The sequence below is a fragment of the Protopterus annectens genome, chromosome 6.part1 (assembly GCF_019279795.1).
Source record: "Protopterus annectens isolate FY-2018-M chromosome 6.part1, PAN1.0, whole genome shotgun sequence".
Classification (NCBI taxonomy): Eukaryota; Metazoa; Chordata; order Ceratodontiformes; family Protopteridae; genus Protopterus; species Protopterus annectens.
Genome location: NC_056738.1, coordinates 351,468,298 through 351,486,475, shown reverse-complemented (window position 1 = coordinate 351,486,475; position 18,178 = coordinate 351,468,298). Strand labels below are relative to the sequence as shown.

Sequence of the window (18,178 nt, the reverse complement as noted above, 5' to 3'; positions counted from 1 at the left end):
TAACTTTTCTATAAGCTTGCAGCAGAAATTATTAGAAGGCAACACTATGAGAACAAACAAATGCACAACAATGGAAGGTATCGTGATTTATATTCTTACCTCTCCTGGTTTAATAAACTTAATAGACTGCCATTGGTTTATGCCTAGAAGTGAAAATAAATATAAAAACAATACATTTTGTCAACACTTTCATTTAAGCAGCAACTCTAATCTTCACTATTGTGGCAAAACTCACTGAAAACACTTTTATAAAGATCAAGAACATTTCAATAAAATTAGAGGTCAATCAAAGAATCATTTGTGAAACATATTCCAATAAATGCCTTAAATAAAACCTTCCTTCTGAAAGAATAGATACTGTACTACTGTACTTATAGAATCAGATTTACGTTTTTTACCACTCATTGCTGTTTGTTGAGTTGTCTAATCACAGTTAATTTAAATTAAAAAAAAATATATGACATAGTTAACAGTATTCACTGGATGCACACTTCAGAAAACCAGAGACACACACAAAAGTGGCAAATTGGGTTACCAACAATACTTTATTTTATGATATACAAGCTTGCTTCACTACAACAGACTTTCTCTAGAAAAAAAAAATCACTAAATCATCTCCTTACATATTTATCCATTTTACACACACACACACACACACACACACACACACACAAAGGTCAAACTTAACATCCAACCCAGAGCTGTAGCCCAGGAATTCAGTACTCTGAGCAATGTATCCATTAAGCAAACTCTACCCACTGAACTTTAGGAAAAGTTTGACAGCTTACAAGCTGTCAATAAGGGATCTTGCAGCTTGTAAATTTAACTGGTAGGCTTCTGATTTTATTATAAAGGTTACTACCTTCAAAACAGAAGCAGAAGTTTTACATTCAACATTTTACAAGTTAATAAGTGACTACATTATCAATCCCTTGTGGTTTGTTCTGTTTTATAAATAGAATTTCTCTCTTTGTATTATGGACGCCGGTTTAAGGGAGAAACTTGAATGTACGACCATCTGTCCTGAGGAGGCGGAGTTCTAAACTTGCCTTTTGTTTCCCCAGGAACAATTAAGTAACCTTGCTGTAGATAAGAATGGTGCTGGTGACATTGCCCTGAATCCGCACAGTTTATTGACCATCTTGAATTGCTGTTTAGTATTTAAAGGCTGGAATCTTTGATTTTGCCCAGTTGGGAATCTGAGGTGTGACCAGTTGCTTGAAGAACGTGCTTCTTTAGGTACCCTCAGGAAAGACTGAACTGTTGTTTATGAAGCAAGTAACTCTTGGGGAAAAAAAAACCCTCAAGAACAAAAGAATGTTCCAGTTGTGTCAAAATGCTGGATTCTTGCTTGTCTTGCTTCCTGCCTTGAGCTGTTATGAAGAAAATCTAGGTGAAAGTTAATCACTCAGGTCGAAGATAAATGAGTTCTATGCTAACTTGTGGCTATCTAACATATGGTAACTGATTGTTAACAGCACTACCATAGTTGTTTTGTGTAAAGAGGGATCCAAGATATGCTGTTGTGAAGAAAACGGCGGTGGATGATAGCTTGCTAGCAGTTGCTGACTTTTGCATATTATTCACTGAAGAATGAGATCCTGTCACAGAATATGTTTGGAGTTGCGTTGGAACTGAAGTATACTATGGGTGGCCTGAAGGTTAGTCAAGATGGAAGAAGCCTATAATAGAAAAGGGAGCAACCAGTTTGAGTCGAAAGGCGTCTTGTATTGTTAACGGCGATTTGGGAGCCATTTATTCCTGTGTTGAACATGAGCTGCAATTTTGTTTGGAATTCCATCTTGGCCTGTTGGTACATCGAAATACGGGCAGTCATTTTTTTCATCAAGAATATATATATTGGTGTCTTGGGGCTATTCTGTTTAAGGTACTTTTTGTGTACAGCCTATATGACTTGTAACAGTGTCCTGTATATCGTGGTATGAAAATTACATGATTATTACCTTTTTTTTGGATCTAATAATCGTTTGAACAGTCGGTTGCTGCTCGTGGGCTTATTGAAGATCTAGGGACATTATTTTTCCTGTTTCTTGAATGTTTCATCACATGGACAACCCGGACTATATAATTGTTAATGACTCTTTTTTAAATGGGTAGCCATTTTGTTTTTTGTATTTGATATGGGCTGTGTTGTTCCATCAACAATTCATTTTGATATTGGCCTGTTGGTGCACTGAGATATGGGTATGTCATTTATTTTTTTCATTGAAAAAGTATACATTGGCTATTTTGGTTTATTGGGGCTATCCTATCCAAGATACTTTCTTTGCGCAGCCTTTATAATTTGAAACAGTGTATAACATATCGTGGTATGAAGATTATCTAATGATTGTTCCATTAATAATATATTCGAGTTATGTACACACTGTGGACATCATATTTGGTTACATTCGTGTACAACTTATGTGTTCTGCATTATTGAATGTTTCTATTTAAAATATAAGGGCTTTACTCTCTTATTTGGTATTGCTCATACCTACTATTGGGTTTAGTACAATTTTTTAGTATAATTTTTAGTATAACTTTTATTGCTTAAAATTTTATTATTATAATCTTTCTTTTGACCAATGCTACCTCTGCATTATGATTTTCAATGTCTTTTATATATTGTTAACTTTGTCACTGTTCATTCTTGGAGCTTTTCTCCCCGGGCCTCTACTGAAAATGGACATATATCTAGTTAGACTAGCCCGGTCAACAAATGTAAAATAAAATAAATAAATATTTTGTAAATGCATTTATTAATGTTTTTCATTACTGGGCAGCCCATGTGGTTGTTGTTACTGAAATATAAGCTTTAGTGTAAACATATTATTTCATTTTCGAATCCTATAAAGGGTCTTAGCTTTTTGTAGGCTTTGTTCTTGCACAAATTGTTATTCTATATGCCACAACAAGATGTATTAAGCTCTTGATGTTCTTTGTTTTTACAAAAGAATTGTCACTACTAAACTTTGGAAACATGAAACAGTTTTTTTTCCCTCTAAAAATACTGTTTGGATCATGAATACATATATATGTTCTTTTGATTAGATAATTTCATGCTTTCTTGCTATTTGGTCTTGTGTACAACAACTTCCCAAGGTGGGTTTGAAAGCAACTACCACATCTAAAAGACTGTGAACGAGAACTTAATTTGCCTGAAACTGCATACTACCTCTCTTCTTCTACACCCATCCACAATCTTCCAACACAGATAACTAAATCACCATGTCACCAACACCACACTCCTGCAACCATATCATCCCATTACTCTTGCCTTCCCTATTCATCTGTCTTTACTTTTTCTCCTTCATTACTACTTATCACCATCCACTTAACACTATGCACTGTATCAAATCCCCACCCTACCATACACCACAAACCATCCCTTCATACCTGCAAACGCACAACCAAGTATCCTTTACCCTTTAATTTTTTCAACTCATCTCTCCTATCCATTACACCTCACAACCCAAAAAAATACTCCAGCCTCAAACACCACTTCCTAACTGTATTCTACCTTAAAACCATTACCAGCATTGCAGCCAAACTACTACTAGGAGGTGATATCCACCCCAACCCTGGCCCAACATACAACACCCATACCACACCCAACCCCAACCTCCCATTTAAACATAAACCCACTGATTTACTCATTCTAAACCTAAACATTCACAGAATCATAAATAAAATAGAACAGTTACATGGAAGTATCTCTGTATACAACCCAGACATTATAGTGATTACAGAAACATGGCTTAAACCTCACATTAAAGATAACTCTATAACTCCACCTGGCTTCAACATATTAAAGAGTTGATAGACCTCACAGAAAAGGTGGTGGCATTGCCCTTCTTTACAAATCCAATTTAAAAGTCCAGCTCCTTCAAATAGAAACCCCAGATTTCAACACTGCCGACACCCTATTCACCAAAATCCTACTAAACCAACACAAACAACTAAACCTACTCAGCATTTATATACCACCAGGAGACAACCTTAAGACACTAGAATCTATACTCCACTGGGCTTCCCACTCCCTGTCCCAAGAAACTTTACTCCTAGGTGATGTCAACATAGACTGGAACAGTATACATCCACCCATAGCCACCAACCACATAAATCTATATAATTTCATACAACTCATACTCTCACCCACAAGAATTGACAAAACCACCAAACAAGAATTCACCTTAGACTGGATCCTGACTAACCAGCCCAGTACTGCCCACCTATCTGAAATACTACCCGACTTCCTCAGTGACCATAAGCCAACCTTTCTCCTTCGGCACAAAATAAAATCTACTAACACCCCCGCTCTCTTACAAATCCATTCTCAAAAAAACTTCTCCCCAGAACAATTCTCAGAAGCCCTAAAATCCTGTGACTGGGCTCCCATAAAAACCCTTCCCCTGGATAATGCAGTAGAATACTTTAATGCCAAATTCCTAGAGATTTTAAACCAACTAGCCCCACTAAACTATAAGATTGTGAAGTAACCCTGCCCCCTGATTAAACAAAGCCATAAAAATCTTACTCAAGACTAGAGTCAAAGCTTGGATAACTTGGCAAAAATACAAAACTCCCGTAACAAGGCAAAGCTTTGCTGAGCTCAGAAATAAAGCAAAAAAGCAGGTTAGGTTGGACAAGAAACACTACTACATTTCCCTACAAAGTAAACATAACCCACAGAAATTCTGGGCTGCAGTGAACAACATCCTCCAGCCTGGTAAAGCCACCACACCACCCCCAGATATCACAGGTACTGATCCACACATAGCCTCTAGTTTTAACAACTACTTTACCTCTTCAGTATTGAACCTGGTAAGTGCTATATCAGACATGACCCAACATCAACCCTTAAACTACCAGACTAACTCCACCCCCTTCACTTTTAACCTAGTTCCAACCACAACCATTCAAAATCTCTTAGTTAAACTCAAACCTACCACCCTAGCTGCTGACAGTCTCCCAGCTCAATATCTCCAAATTGCATCCAAGGCTATTGCCTACCCAGTCTCCCTACTCATTAACAGATCTATTTCCTTGCATTCCATTCCTTCATTATGGAAAAACTCATATATCATCCCTCTCCATAAGGGAGGTCCATCTACTGACCTCTCCAACTACTGTCCCTTTCAAAAATTCTAGAAAAATGTATCCACCACCAAATCCTTACCCATCTGTTAACTAACAACCTTCTAACTAAAACCCAACATGGATTCAGACCTTCACATAGAAGCAACACTGCTCTAATTAACTTCTCCAATACCATAAACTCTCATAGGAACCAAGGGAAGCTGGTCTCTGCCACCTTCTTAGACCTATCCAAGGCATTGGATACAGTTTCCCATAGCAAACTCCTCACCTGCTTAGCAGAACTCAACCTCGATGACTCCACCCTAAAATGGTTCAACAGTTACCTAAACAACCGGTCACAATCTGTCAAATGGGGCAAATCCCTATCCCCCCACTCCCTGTCACATGTGGTGGTTCCACAAGGCTCAATCCTTGGTCCCCTTCTCCAACAAATTTACAAATAATCTCCACCTAGCTACCACTAAAGCCAACATCGTCCAGTATGTGGATGACACTACTCTAATCTGATCAGCACCAAACATCCAATTACAACAAAGTAAATCCCAGGAATCCTTCACTGAGGTAGAGAACTGGCTAAACAACTACCAACTAATACTAAACCCCAAAAAACACAGCTAATACTATTCCACCTAATCACTCCTCCGCCACCTTTACCATCATGTCAACCAATGGCACCCTCATCACCCCAGTAACTGAGGCCAAACTCTTAGGCATCACTATTGATCAACAACTTAAATTCAACAAGCATGTATCCCAAACTATCTCTAAAGTCCATAAAAAACTTGGTTGCCTATATCGTTGCATACTATTCGTAACCCCCAAAACCAGAATAGCCAGAACTCATCTCTTATCAACACTACTATACACCTCTCCAGTCCTCTCCAACATTAACAAAACTAACCTGAACAAATGCTCCACATGCTACAATAAAATAGCTAAGTTCGCTGCCAATAATAGATCACATTCCCACCACTGCCAATCCCTAATTAAACTGCACTGGTTAGAATTTTCAAACCTCCTACGCTACCACCAACTGATCATAGCCCATCAAATTCTTTTTCATCTGGCGAACAGCCCTGCCCTAGCTGACGTACTAAACTTTCACAACCCCAAAAGGGAACTACGTTCATGTAACAAAAACCGGATTGAAATCAACCCATGCAATAACAGCGCTGGGGAGGCCCTATTCTCTTATGATGTTGCTAAACTATGGAACACCCTCCTACCTGAACTCAGGCTACAAAGTCACACAAGCACCTTCAAGGGTCTTCTCAATTCACAGCTCTATGCTAACCCTCTTTGTAACTGCAAAGACCCCACCTTGAAGACCCACTACTCCATATAAGTGACCCACTGTATGCCTCCATTGCATACACTATATTCTCACCTGATATAATCGCCTAATATGTATTTTTTTGTTGTTGTAAATATTGCAAATAGGGGGTTCTACTCCTGAGTATCTTATTGTTTGAGTATCTTATTGTTTTACAAAATTGTTCTTGTACTTTGTTTCTCTTACCTTGTATACCAGTTTTTTATTGTTATCTAAAGCATGTATGTACTCTGTTAACTTCCTTGGAACTTTTCTACCCAGGACTCCACCGAAAATGGGCATTTTGTGTCCAGTTGGATTTATCCTGGTAAAATAATGTTAAAATAAATAATGAATAAATAAGTTGTCAACCTTTTGGTACCACTTAGTGGGCACCATTGGTTAAGTGTCCCATTTAGCCTACCCTTCCTAAGTCACTGACTTAACCCATTATCTACTAGTGACTACTGCACAATACAGCTACAGATTCCAGGAATATTTGACACAACCACTGCATAAAGATGTTAATCATACGTAACGTCTGAAGTGAAGCTAAACATCTTAACTGCCTGGCTTCATACAGACTTGCTTTTCATGTGATGCTTTGCTTTAACGTCACTCTAGTTCTGTTTTAAAACACATGGAATTTCACTACTAGATTAGTACCTTACTCAGTTTTAAATTGTAAGCTTGATTTTACTGACTTAATTCGTTTTGACTGGCTTTACTGCTTTAGCTATTTGTGAGTTTATTTGCTCTAGCCCTGCATTAAACAAACATGTAGTAGTGGGCCATTTGTCAACCTGGCAAGTTTACATCATTTTCTATACTCTGTTGAAGATTCAAGATTTGCATGCTCTCTGCTATGTTCAGTAAACTTGTCACTGGCTTGCACTGTAGGAATGAAACAATAGCCTGATTCACTTTCTGGTTACCTATAAAACCACCTGTGCTGACAAATCTCTGCTGACTGCTTCTGTACCTGCCCTGTGTTTTGAATTTGGTTCTACATGAGAAGGTAATTGCAAGCCGGTATTTTCCCAAGAAAATTTTACAGATAAAAGTAACCAGAGATGCGACAAAATGATAGCAGAAAATGAGAACCTCAAATGTGAAGATGCCCAGTATATTACTGGAGAAGAGCCTAGAACAAGTAGGGGTAGTTTTTAATAGTTTATGACATGGATTAAAGATAGGATATCCACCCTACTGAGCTGCTTAGAGATGTAAGGAAAGTTTGATGCAGCAAACTATACATCATTGCAAAGAATAGTTGTATAAAATCTTATCATAATGATAGATGTCTTTCTCTTCTCTGTTGCAATATTCATGACATGAGAGTGTTCCCCACCATAAGCCAGTAGAAAAAAAGACTATTACTGTAGGGTGCGTTGTACGTTGCACATAGGCTGTTAATGGACATTGGCCAAAAAAGTGCCCTACATGCGCACCATCCTCAGGACTGACTGCCCCAAGAGGAATGCCAGCCTAAGGAAGTAAGGTAAGAATCATCTAAGAAGAAGCAAGGCCAGGGGAAGGAGGGAAGGATAAGAATACTGTAACAGAGAAGGAAATCTATCTTTATGGTAAGATTTTACACAACTACTCTATGTCCTTGGCACCATAAAAAAAAAATCTACTGCCAATCATTAGTAGACCAGAGTTCCGCTGTGGCGACCCCTAACTGGGAAAAGCTGAAAAGACAAAGACAAAAAAAAACTCTATTGTCCTTTTCATCTACTGCAATATTCATAACATCAGGGAGAAAAAAAAGGCTCATGAAGTAAGGGTGGAAGGAGTAGCGGAGGAGCTTTCTAGGAAGCCCTACAGTATGACTCTAGCAAACTCTGCTCTAGATTTAGAAATTACATCTAATTTATAGTGTTTGGTGAAGGTATGGACTGGGGTCCATGTAGTTGCTTTAAGAATTGAATTAATGTCCAATCCCTTGAAAAAGGCCCCAGATGAGGCAACAGCCCTGGTGGAATGAGCCCTAAAAGAGGAATGAACAGTCTTACCATGGTGAGTGTAGCTGAAGGAAATAGTCTTAGAAATCCAGGAGGAAACAGTCTGCTTGGACACAGCCTGCCCTAGTGTCATGGGTGGTAAGAAACAAAAAAAAAAATTATACAACTTTCTAACAGCTTTGGTCTTGGCTAAATAAAATTTGCCTGTGGACATCTAAAGTATGGAGGACTCTCTCACTAGAGTTCTGGGAGAAGGGGAAAAAGGTAGGTAAGTGTATTGACTGATTTAGAGATATGTCATTGACTACCTTAGGCATAAATGAATAGTTTGTGCACAGGGAAACCCTGTCTTTGTGGAAGACCAGAAAGGGTGGGGATACCATAAGGGCCTGTAGCTCAGCCACTCATCTAGCTGAAGTTAAAGCTAGGAGTAACACAGTTTTCCAGGAACAGTACTAAAAAGAAGCCGTCTCAAAGGGTGGAAGAAGTCAGCTTTTTTGAAACAAAGTTAAGGATTAACAGGTTTCCTGGGTGGTCTTAATGTGTAGGACATCTTTACCTGGTAGCTAATGGGAAATAAAGGCAGACATACAAGCTTTTACTGAAGAGTAAGCCAAACTAGCATTGAGCAATTAAGAGGAGGGCGAAGGCATGCCCGAAGGAAGAGAGGAGGAAGGTTAGGAGTGTAGCAGTGAGGGTAGGAACTTTGAATGTTGACAGTATGACTGGTATAGGAAGAGAGCTAGCTGATATGATGGAGAGAAGGAAGGTTGATATATTGTGCGTGCAAGAGACCAGATGGAAGGTAAGTAAGGCCAGGTGTTTAGGAAACGGGTTCAAATTGTTCTATCATGGTGTGGATGGCAGGAGAAATGGGGTAGGGGTTATACTAAAGGAACAATATGCCAGGAGTGTTTTAGACGTGAAGAGTGTCTGACAGAGTGATGTTTATGAAGCTCAAAATTGATGGTGTAATGATGAATGCTGTTAGTGCATATGCTCCACAAGTTGGGTGTGCGATGGATGAGAAAGAGAAATTTTGGAGTGAGTTTGATGAAGTGGTGGTGAGTGTACCCAAGGGTGAGAGACTAATGATTGGAGTGGACTTTAATGGGCATGTTGGTGAAGTGAACAGAGGGGATGAGGAAGTGATGGGTAGGTATGGTGTTAAGGAGAGGAATGCAGAAGGTCAGATGATTGTGGATTTTGCGAAAAGGATTGACATGGCTGTGGTGAATACGTATTTTAAGAAGAGGGAGGAGCATAGGGTGACGTACAAGAGTGGAGGAAGATGCACACAGGTGGATTATATCCTATGTAGGAGGGCCAGTCTGAAGGAGATTGGAGACTGTAAAGTGGTGGCAGGGGAAAGTGTAGTTAAGCAGCATAGAATGGTGGTCTGTAGGATGACGTTGGAGATCAAGAGGAGGAGGATTGTGAAAGCAGTGCCAAGGATTAAATGGTGGAAGTTAAAAAAGGGCGATTGTGAAGTGGAGTTTAGGGAAGAGTTAAGACAGGCACTGGGAGGCAGTGGAGAGTTACCGAATAGCTGGGTAACTACAGCAGAACTAGTAAGGGAGACTGCTAGAAAGGTGCTTGGTGTGACATCTGGACAGAGGAAGGAGGACAAGGAGACCTGGTGGTGGAATGAGGAAGTACAGGAGGATATACAGAGGAAGAGGCTGGCGAAGAAGAAGTGGGATTGTCAAAGAGATGAAAAAAGTAGACATGAGTATAAGGAGATGAGGCGCATGGCAAAGAGAGAGGTGGCGAAAGCGAAGGATAAGGCGTATGGAGAGTTGTATGAGAGATTGGACACTAAAGAGGGAGAAAAGGACCTGTATCAATTGGCTAGACAGAGGGACAGAGCTGGGAAAGATGTGCAGCAAGTAAGAGTGATAAAGGATAGTGAGGGAAAGGTACTCACAAGAGAGAAGTGTGTGTTGAGTAGATGGAAAGAGTATTTTGAGAGGCTGATGAATGAAGAGAATGAGAGAGAGAGAAGGTTGGATGATGTGGGGATAGTGAAACAGATTAGCAAGGAGGAAGTAAGGACAGCTATGAAGAGGATGAAGAATGGAAAGGCTGTTGGCCCAGATGACACCCCAATGGAAGCATGGAGGTGCTTAGGAGAAATGGCAGTGGAATTTTTAACTAGATTGTTTAATGAAATTTTGGAAAGTCAGAGGATGCCTGAGGAGTGGAGAAAAAGTGTTTTGGTACCTATCTTTAAGAATAAGGGTGATGTGTAGAGCTGCAGTAACTAGAGAGGGATAAAATTGATCAGTCACAGCTTGAAGTTATGGGAGAGAGTAATAGAAGCTAGGTTAAGAAGGGAGGTGATGATTAGTGATCAGCAGTATAGTTTCGTGCCAGGAAAGAGCACTACAGATGCAATGTTTGCTCTGAGAGTGTTATTGGAGAAATACAAAGAAGGTCAGAAGGAGTTGCATTGTTGTCTTTGTTATCCTTGGAGAAAGCATATGACAGGGTGCCTACAGAAGAGTTGTGGTATTGTATGAGGAAGTCGGGAGTGGCAGAGAAGCATGTAAGAGTGGTACAGGATATGTATGAGGGTAGTGTGGCAGTGGCGAGGACTGCAGTGGGAGTGACAGATCTGTTTAAGGTGGAGGTGGGATTACATCAAGGATCAGCTCTGAATCCTTTTTTATTTGCAGTGGTGATGGACAGGTTGACAGATAAGATCAGACAGGAGGCCCCGTGGACTATGATGTTTGCAGATGACATTGTGATCTGTAGCGAGAGTAGGAATCAGGTTGAGGAGACTCTGGAGAGGTGGAGATATGCTCTAGAGAGCAGAGGAATGAAGGTCAGCAGGGCTAAGACAGAATATATGTGTGTAAATGAGAGGGAGGATAGAGGAATGGTGAGGATGCAGGGAGTAGAGTTGGTAAAGGTGGACGAGTTTAAGTACTTGGGATCAACAGTTCAGAGTAATGGTGAATGTGGAAGAGAGGTGAAGAAGAAAGTACAGGCAGGGTGGAATGGGTGGAGAAGAGTGTCAGGAGTGATTTGTGACAGACGGGTACCAGTAAGAGTGAAAGGAAAGGTCTGCAAGAAAGTAGTGAGACCAGCTATGTTATATGGGTTGGAGACAGTGGCATTGACAAAAAGCCAGGAGTCAGAGCTGGATGTGGCAGAATTAAAGATGTTAAGATTTGCACTCAGTGTGACTAGGATGGATAGGATTAGGAATCAGTATATTAGAGGGTCAGCTCATGTTGGACAGTTTGGAGACAAAGCAAGAGAGACTAGATTGCATTGGTTTGGACATGTGCTGAGGAGGGATGATGGGTATATTGGGAAAAAGATGCTAAGGATGGAGCTGCCAGGTAAGAGGAAAAGAGGAAGGTCTAAGATATGGTTTATGGACGTGGTGAGAGAGGACATGCAGGCGGTTGGTGTGGCAGAGCAAGATGCAGAGGATAGGAACAAATGGAAAGAGATGATCCGCTGTGGCGACCCCTGACAGGAAAAGCTGAAAGATGATGATGACACACAAGTTAAAACCAGGGGAACCACTGTTAATGGGTCCTAATTTCATTTCAGACACCAGACTGAAAATCTCTTGCATTTTGCTAAATAAGATTTTCTGGTATTTCGTTCCCTATCCTCCTGCAGGACTGCAAGCACATCCTCAGAGAATAGATGTATGAAAGGAATTGGTTCCCTATTACCCACAGGGTCAACTGCTGAGTCGACAAGTGGGGAGGGATGGATGAAAATCCCTTGGTCTTGTGTGAGGAGGTCCACTCTGTGAAGTAAGTTGTGGTGACTGCCCTTGGCTAAATGCAGAAGGAGAAGGAACCAGTGCTGACTTGGCCAGAAGAGAGTCACAAGCAAGATTTTTGGTTTGTCCTGCTGAATTTTGGACAGGACTTTTGGGAGGAGGAGAAATAGAGGAAATGCATATAGATACAGCCCCTTCCAAGAGAAAGAAAGGGCATCCGCCTTCCAGACCAGAGGATGAGGCTGTCTGGCACAAAACTGTGGAAGTTGTCTGTTCATGGGGAGGCAAAAAGGTCTGTCTGAGGAATACCCTACTGGTGTATAATGTCTAGAAACACATCCCTTTGAAGCATCCATTCATGGGATGGTGTTTGAGACCTGCTCGCGTAATCTGCCATACCATTTTGTGAAGAAGGGATGTACCACTGAATAAAAGGTCACCTGGAATTTTACTGCCAACTCCCTATCCTGATGAACCAGCCTGATAACAGATAGAATCCCCACCATTTGGTCATGTACCAGAGGTCATTATATTGTCTGTGAACAGCTTTAGAGGTCCTGGGTGGAATAAAAAGTGGAAGGTCTGCATGGCCAGTAGCAGTGTCCACATATTCCTTACACCAATGTGTTCCTTCAATTGAAAGGAAGCCCATATTCCTTGTACTATCAGGAGGCCAAAGGTTGTGACCAACCTACATCTGAGGCATCTGTGCAGATCTCTTGCCGAGGAGCAAGAGGGTGAAAAGGTAGTCCCGAGTTGAGTGACACGATGTATCCACCATTGAAGTTCCCTCTTCATAGAAGGGATGAGAGGACTGGAGAATTCTAAGGGGTGCTGGTGTTGCATCAAAACTGATTTTAGATACCACTGCCATTTTCTCATATGGAGTCTGGCTAAGGGGAGCATTGGAATGGTGGATGCCATGAGCCCAAGACCCTGAGGAACTCTCTGGGGGTAATGTGGTGAACACATAGAAGGTTTTGGAAGTAAGAGATGAGTTCCTGTACCTTTTGTGGTGATAGAGAGACATTCACATCATCTGTTTGTATCCTACACCCCAGGAAAATTTGAACCTGTGAAGGGATGAGAACTGATTTCTTTATGTTTATTGTGAACCCCAGACTTTGTAAAGGATTGATGGCAAAGACAATATTTCATTCCAGTTCCTCTGTGAAGGTAGCTAGAAGGAAGAGGTCATACAGATATAGAAAGATGTGTATTCCCTGGAGTCTGCAGTGGGAAATCGGGGGGCAAGGCATTTGGTGAAGACCTCTGGTGCAGTAGAATGTCCAAAGGGCAAGGGACAGAACTGAAAATGCCATGATGATACAGAGAAGCATAAAAACTTCCTGTAGTTGGGATGGATGGGAGTGTGCAGGTATGCGTCTTTGCTATCCAGGGTAATCATGAAGGCTTGAGGCAGAATGAGTGGGAACCGAGTCTGGAGAGTCATCATGCAGAAAGTAGTTACTCTTTAAAAGTTATTGAGGTGGGACAAGTAGACAATGATTCTCCAGGGGACCTTCCTTCCTGGGCACTGGGAACAACCTGGAGTAGAACCATTTACATACGAATATTTCAAGCATGGGCATAAATGCCCTTCTAGCTTGCCAATATGCCAAACACTTGTTCCCATAATAAGTGTCCGGGCTGTTCTTAAAAATATTTATAGTGCTTGCTTTAATGTAATTTGGTAGTCTGTTCCATGCATCAGCTACTCTATCAAAGAACCAATTAGTACACTTCTCATTCCTATAGAATCTGCTACACATGTCTGATGATTCTCTAGTACTTTTTAATAACCCCAAACATTCCCAGAGGTAGTTGTCCCTAAATGCCCTATATACCTGAATAAGATCTCCTCTTAGATACCTGTAAGAGACACTGTACAAGTTCAGATATTTTTAATCTTTCATAATAACTTAGATTTTCACATCCATGGATACCCTTGGTATATTTCCGCTGTACTCTTTCCAGTTTACTCATGCTTGTCTTCTTGTAGGGTTTCTGTACTGTTATTCCAAACTCAAGTTTGGGTCTAATGTAACTAACAAACAATGACTTCATTATTTTTAATTTCCTAGACTTCATAAATCTTTGTATACAACTTATAGTTCTATATCATTAACCAATTGGTTGATATGATTAGAAAAACTCATAGCTGAATCTACCCATATACCCAGGTCCTTAAATGAGTCTACAGTTTCAATCACTGTGTGCTGTATTAAATATTCACCTTTCAGTTTATGTCTCGAAAATCTCATATGCTTAGTTTGTGATGTATTTATCAACATATTATTCTCCTGTGCCCAAATCATCAATTTAGTCAAGTTATTTTGCAGACATACCTTATCTGTAACACTTGTAATCAGTTTACCCAATTTCAGGTAGTCTCCGTATAGACTGTAGAACACCTCAGATGAAAAAGCTGGGTCTGAAAGATACAATCTAAACGAGAAAAGGCCTAAGACAGAGCCATGTGGGACACCCTGACTGTAACCAAGGATTTCACCTGTCCAGTTGCTGTATGATACTAGCCATATCCTATTTGTAAGCCATGCAGCTATCCATCTTATCAACAGTACATCAATACCTAGTTGTACTAATTTATTGATCAGTGTTTTGTGTTTGACCCTATCAAATGCTGAAGGCAAGTCTATATAAATTACATCACAGCACAATTTTTCATTCATAGCTGCTGTTATAATGTTACAGAACATCATGTTACAGGTGATAATAGATCTATTTTCAACATATGAATGCTGATATATGGTTTCTAGGCTCAGCCTATCCAGTTCTGACAACTTATCTAATATTACCTTCTCCATTTAAATTTTCACAACACGAAAGTAGACTTAAGGGTCTATATAATTCTGGGTTTGTCCTACTCCCCTTTCCCTTAAAGACAGGTTTAATAAGCCCATGTCTCCAATCTTGAGGAATCTCCCCATATTTATATGACCTAGTGAATAATAGATATAATGGTAGTGTAAGTTCTTCCATCTCCTCCCTGCACTTTGGATCCAGTTTGCACAGTTCTTTTTCAATATAATCTAATTTGATTCCAGTATCTGGGGTGACCTGGGTGTCACTAGGACAACTTATCACCCCTTTTGTGGAGCCCAGACTGCTTTGCATAAGATTTTGTAAATATATCATGCATATTTGGTTTTTTGTGGATGCTCTAAATGGTCCCTTGGTTCAATAATTCTAACAAAACCTCTGGGAAAAGGGCAACCTGTTACCTGGGAGGTTGAGGGATGCCCCTGAAGGAAGGCAGTTGATCCCACACCATGAAGTACGCTTTTTGAATAACTGAGAGGACCCAGGCTGGTAGGGATAGGGGAAGGTACAGGTAAAGTGGGATGTGGGTGAGAGGGGGGGTAAAAAGTACAGTTTTGTACCTACCATAAATGTAGATGTTCGAAGATCCACATTGCTGCAGTCCTAACACTTGGGTAGTCCGCTGTCCCAGTCGGCCCGAATACCAAAGTATAAGGCTGACGTCGGTCAAGGCGCATTAGTCTGACGTCAGGACGTCAGGGTACAAATGCGCATGACCGACGTCATATCCTCAGTCTTTTCTTGCCCCAGATGTCAGAAGACCCTAAAAAGATAAGGCCAAAACCAAAAAACAACACACCAAACACCCCTGTACCAAATATATGTACAATATATACAAATTTACAAAGGTACAACCCCACCCACACAACCACCCCTAAACACAGAGGGGAAGGAGGGAGGGTAAATTGGACTGCAGCAATGTGGATCTTCGAACATCTACATTTATGGTAGGTACAAAACTGTACTATGTTCTTCATCTCACATTGCTGCAGTCCTAACACTTGGGTAGAATCCCAAAGCAGAGGTAAGGGAGGATGGCAAATCATAAAGAAGCAGGAGCTGCCAACATGCCCTGTAAAATAGCAGTGGCAAAACCAGCCCTAGATTTAGAGTAGAGAGGAAGGTGGTAATGCTTAGAGAAAGTATGCACTGAACTCCAAGTAGCTGCCTCCAAAATATCCTTAGTTGTCACCCCTTAGAAATGCTGTTGAAGTGGCAGTAGCCCTAGTGGAATGAGGCCTAATCCCAGCTGGAATCTCCTTGCCATGATGGGAATAACAGAAAGCAATGCAAAACCCAATCCACTTAGAAATAGTTTGTTTTGACACAGGCTTGCCCTGAGAACTCAAAGCAAAAGAAACAAACAACTGCTGAGACTGCCTAAAATCCTTAGTCCTGCTTAAATAATAACGCAACTGCCTGTGTACATCTAAAGTGTGCAAAATCTTTTCCCCCTTATTTTGGGGATTTGCATAAAAGTAGGCAAATGAATAGTTTGGTTTAAAGCCACACTAGAAACCACTTTAGGCATAAAGGAAGGATTAGTACGTAAAGATACCCTATCCTTATGGAAAATCAAGAAAGGCTCAACCGCCATAAGGGCCTGCAATTCAGAAACCCTTCTTGCAGAGGTAATGGCCAACAAAAAAGCAGTCTTCCATGACAAATATTTCAATTCAGCAGTAGCTGCAGGCTCAAAAGGTTGTAGAGTGAGTTTCTCCAACACAAAATTGAGGTCCCAAGCAGGAGTAGGAGCTCTACGTGGGGGTCTTATATTCTTTGCCCCTCTAAGAAATTGCTTGAACAAAGGATGAGAAAACAATGGTGGGTCACAATCATAGTGAGCTGAAATTGCTGCAGCATGAATCTTAACGGAAGAGAAAGACAAACCTTTGTCCAATAACTCAGTAAGATATTGAAGAGCCACACTCAAATTAGGCTCAGAAACATCCAAATCCTTTGCTGCACTCCAAAATAAAAATCTCTTCCATTTTTCCGCGTACACTTTCCTTGTACTAGGTCTTCTGGCTTCCATAATCACATTCAAAACTTGTTGAGGAAGTTGAGACCTGCTGTGGTTCAAAACAGAATATGCCAGGCTGTTAGATGAAGAGAGTGAAGCTTGACATTGAGTAGATGACCGTCCTTCTGAGACAACAGGTGTGGAATCAAAGGTAAAGGCCATGGAGGCTTCCTTACCAGACTCCTCAGTAATGGGTACCAGTGCTGCCGAGGCCAATCTGGAGCTATTAAAATCATCCTTGGTTTGTCTTGTCTGACCTTTAGGAGTACCTTTGGGAGGAGAGGCAGAGGTGGAAAGGCATACACATGAAGATTTTTCCAACTGAAAGAAAGAGCATCCACTTTCCAAGCTGTGTGATGAAACCTTTTCGTGCAAAACTTTGGCAGCTGGTGGTTTAGTGGAGAAGCGAACAGATCTATGTCTGGAGTTCCCCATGACACTGTCAATTCCTGAAATACATGAGGATCCAATTTCCACTCGTGGGGATCCATGATTTGCCTGCTTAACACATCTGCTAAGGAGTTCTGTGCTCCCGGCAGAAACCTTGCTTGAAGATTTAGTTGCAAGCTTAGCACAGTCTCCCACAAAATCATTGCTTGCCTGCATAGAGGATAAGAATGTGTTCCCCCTTGTTTGTTGATGTACCACATGACAGTTGTGTTGTCTGTTAGAATCAACACCTGCCCTGGAAGAAGTAAATCCTTGAAAGCCATTAATGCAAACTGGACTGCTAACATCTCCTTCATGTTGATATGTAGATGTTGCAGTCTGGCAGGCCACTTGTCTTGTATCCACTTTCCATTCAGATGAGCTCCCCAAGCTGTGTCTGAGGCATCTGTCGTTAGAATCTGACTCGCCTCTGGCGGGTCACAGAGAGTCCCTTGTTTAGGTGACATTCCTGAGCCCACCACAAAAATTCCTTTTGAATGCAAGGTATTATTTGAATGACAGTGTCCAAATCCTGGCAGTGCTGTGTCCATACATTTTGAGATACCATTGCAGCTTCCTCATATGCAGTTTGGCATTGGGAAGCACCAGAATACAAGATGCCATGAACCCTAAGGCTTGAAGGACTGTCCTTGCAGTCAGCCCGGACTGATGAGATAGTTGACGGAAGTAAAGAAAGATTCTTTTGTTTGTCCGGGGTTAAAAGGCCATCTGGGTTGCTGTATTCAGTC

The 18,178-nt window shown here is 40.9% G+C and overlaps 1 protein-coding gene across 1 annotated transcript in view; it reads right to left on the bottom strand.

Moving 5' to 3' along the window:
- Positions 1-18,178, bottom strand: part of CDC42BPG (CDC42 binding protein kinase gamma) — a 1,192,486-nt gene that overhangs the window by 262,676 nt on the left and 911,632 nt on the right. Inside the window, exon 22 of the mRNA XM_044075379.1 lies at positions 100-143. Within this exon, the coding sequence (XP_043931314.1) occupies positions 100-143 (44 nt within the window). The remainder of the gene's footprint in view (positions 1-99; positions 144-18,178) is intronic.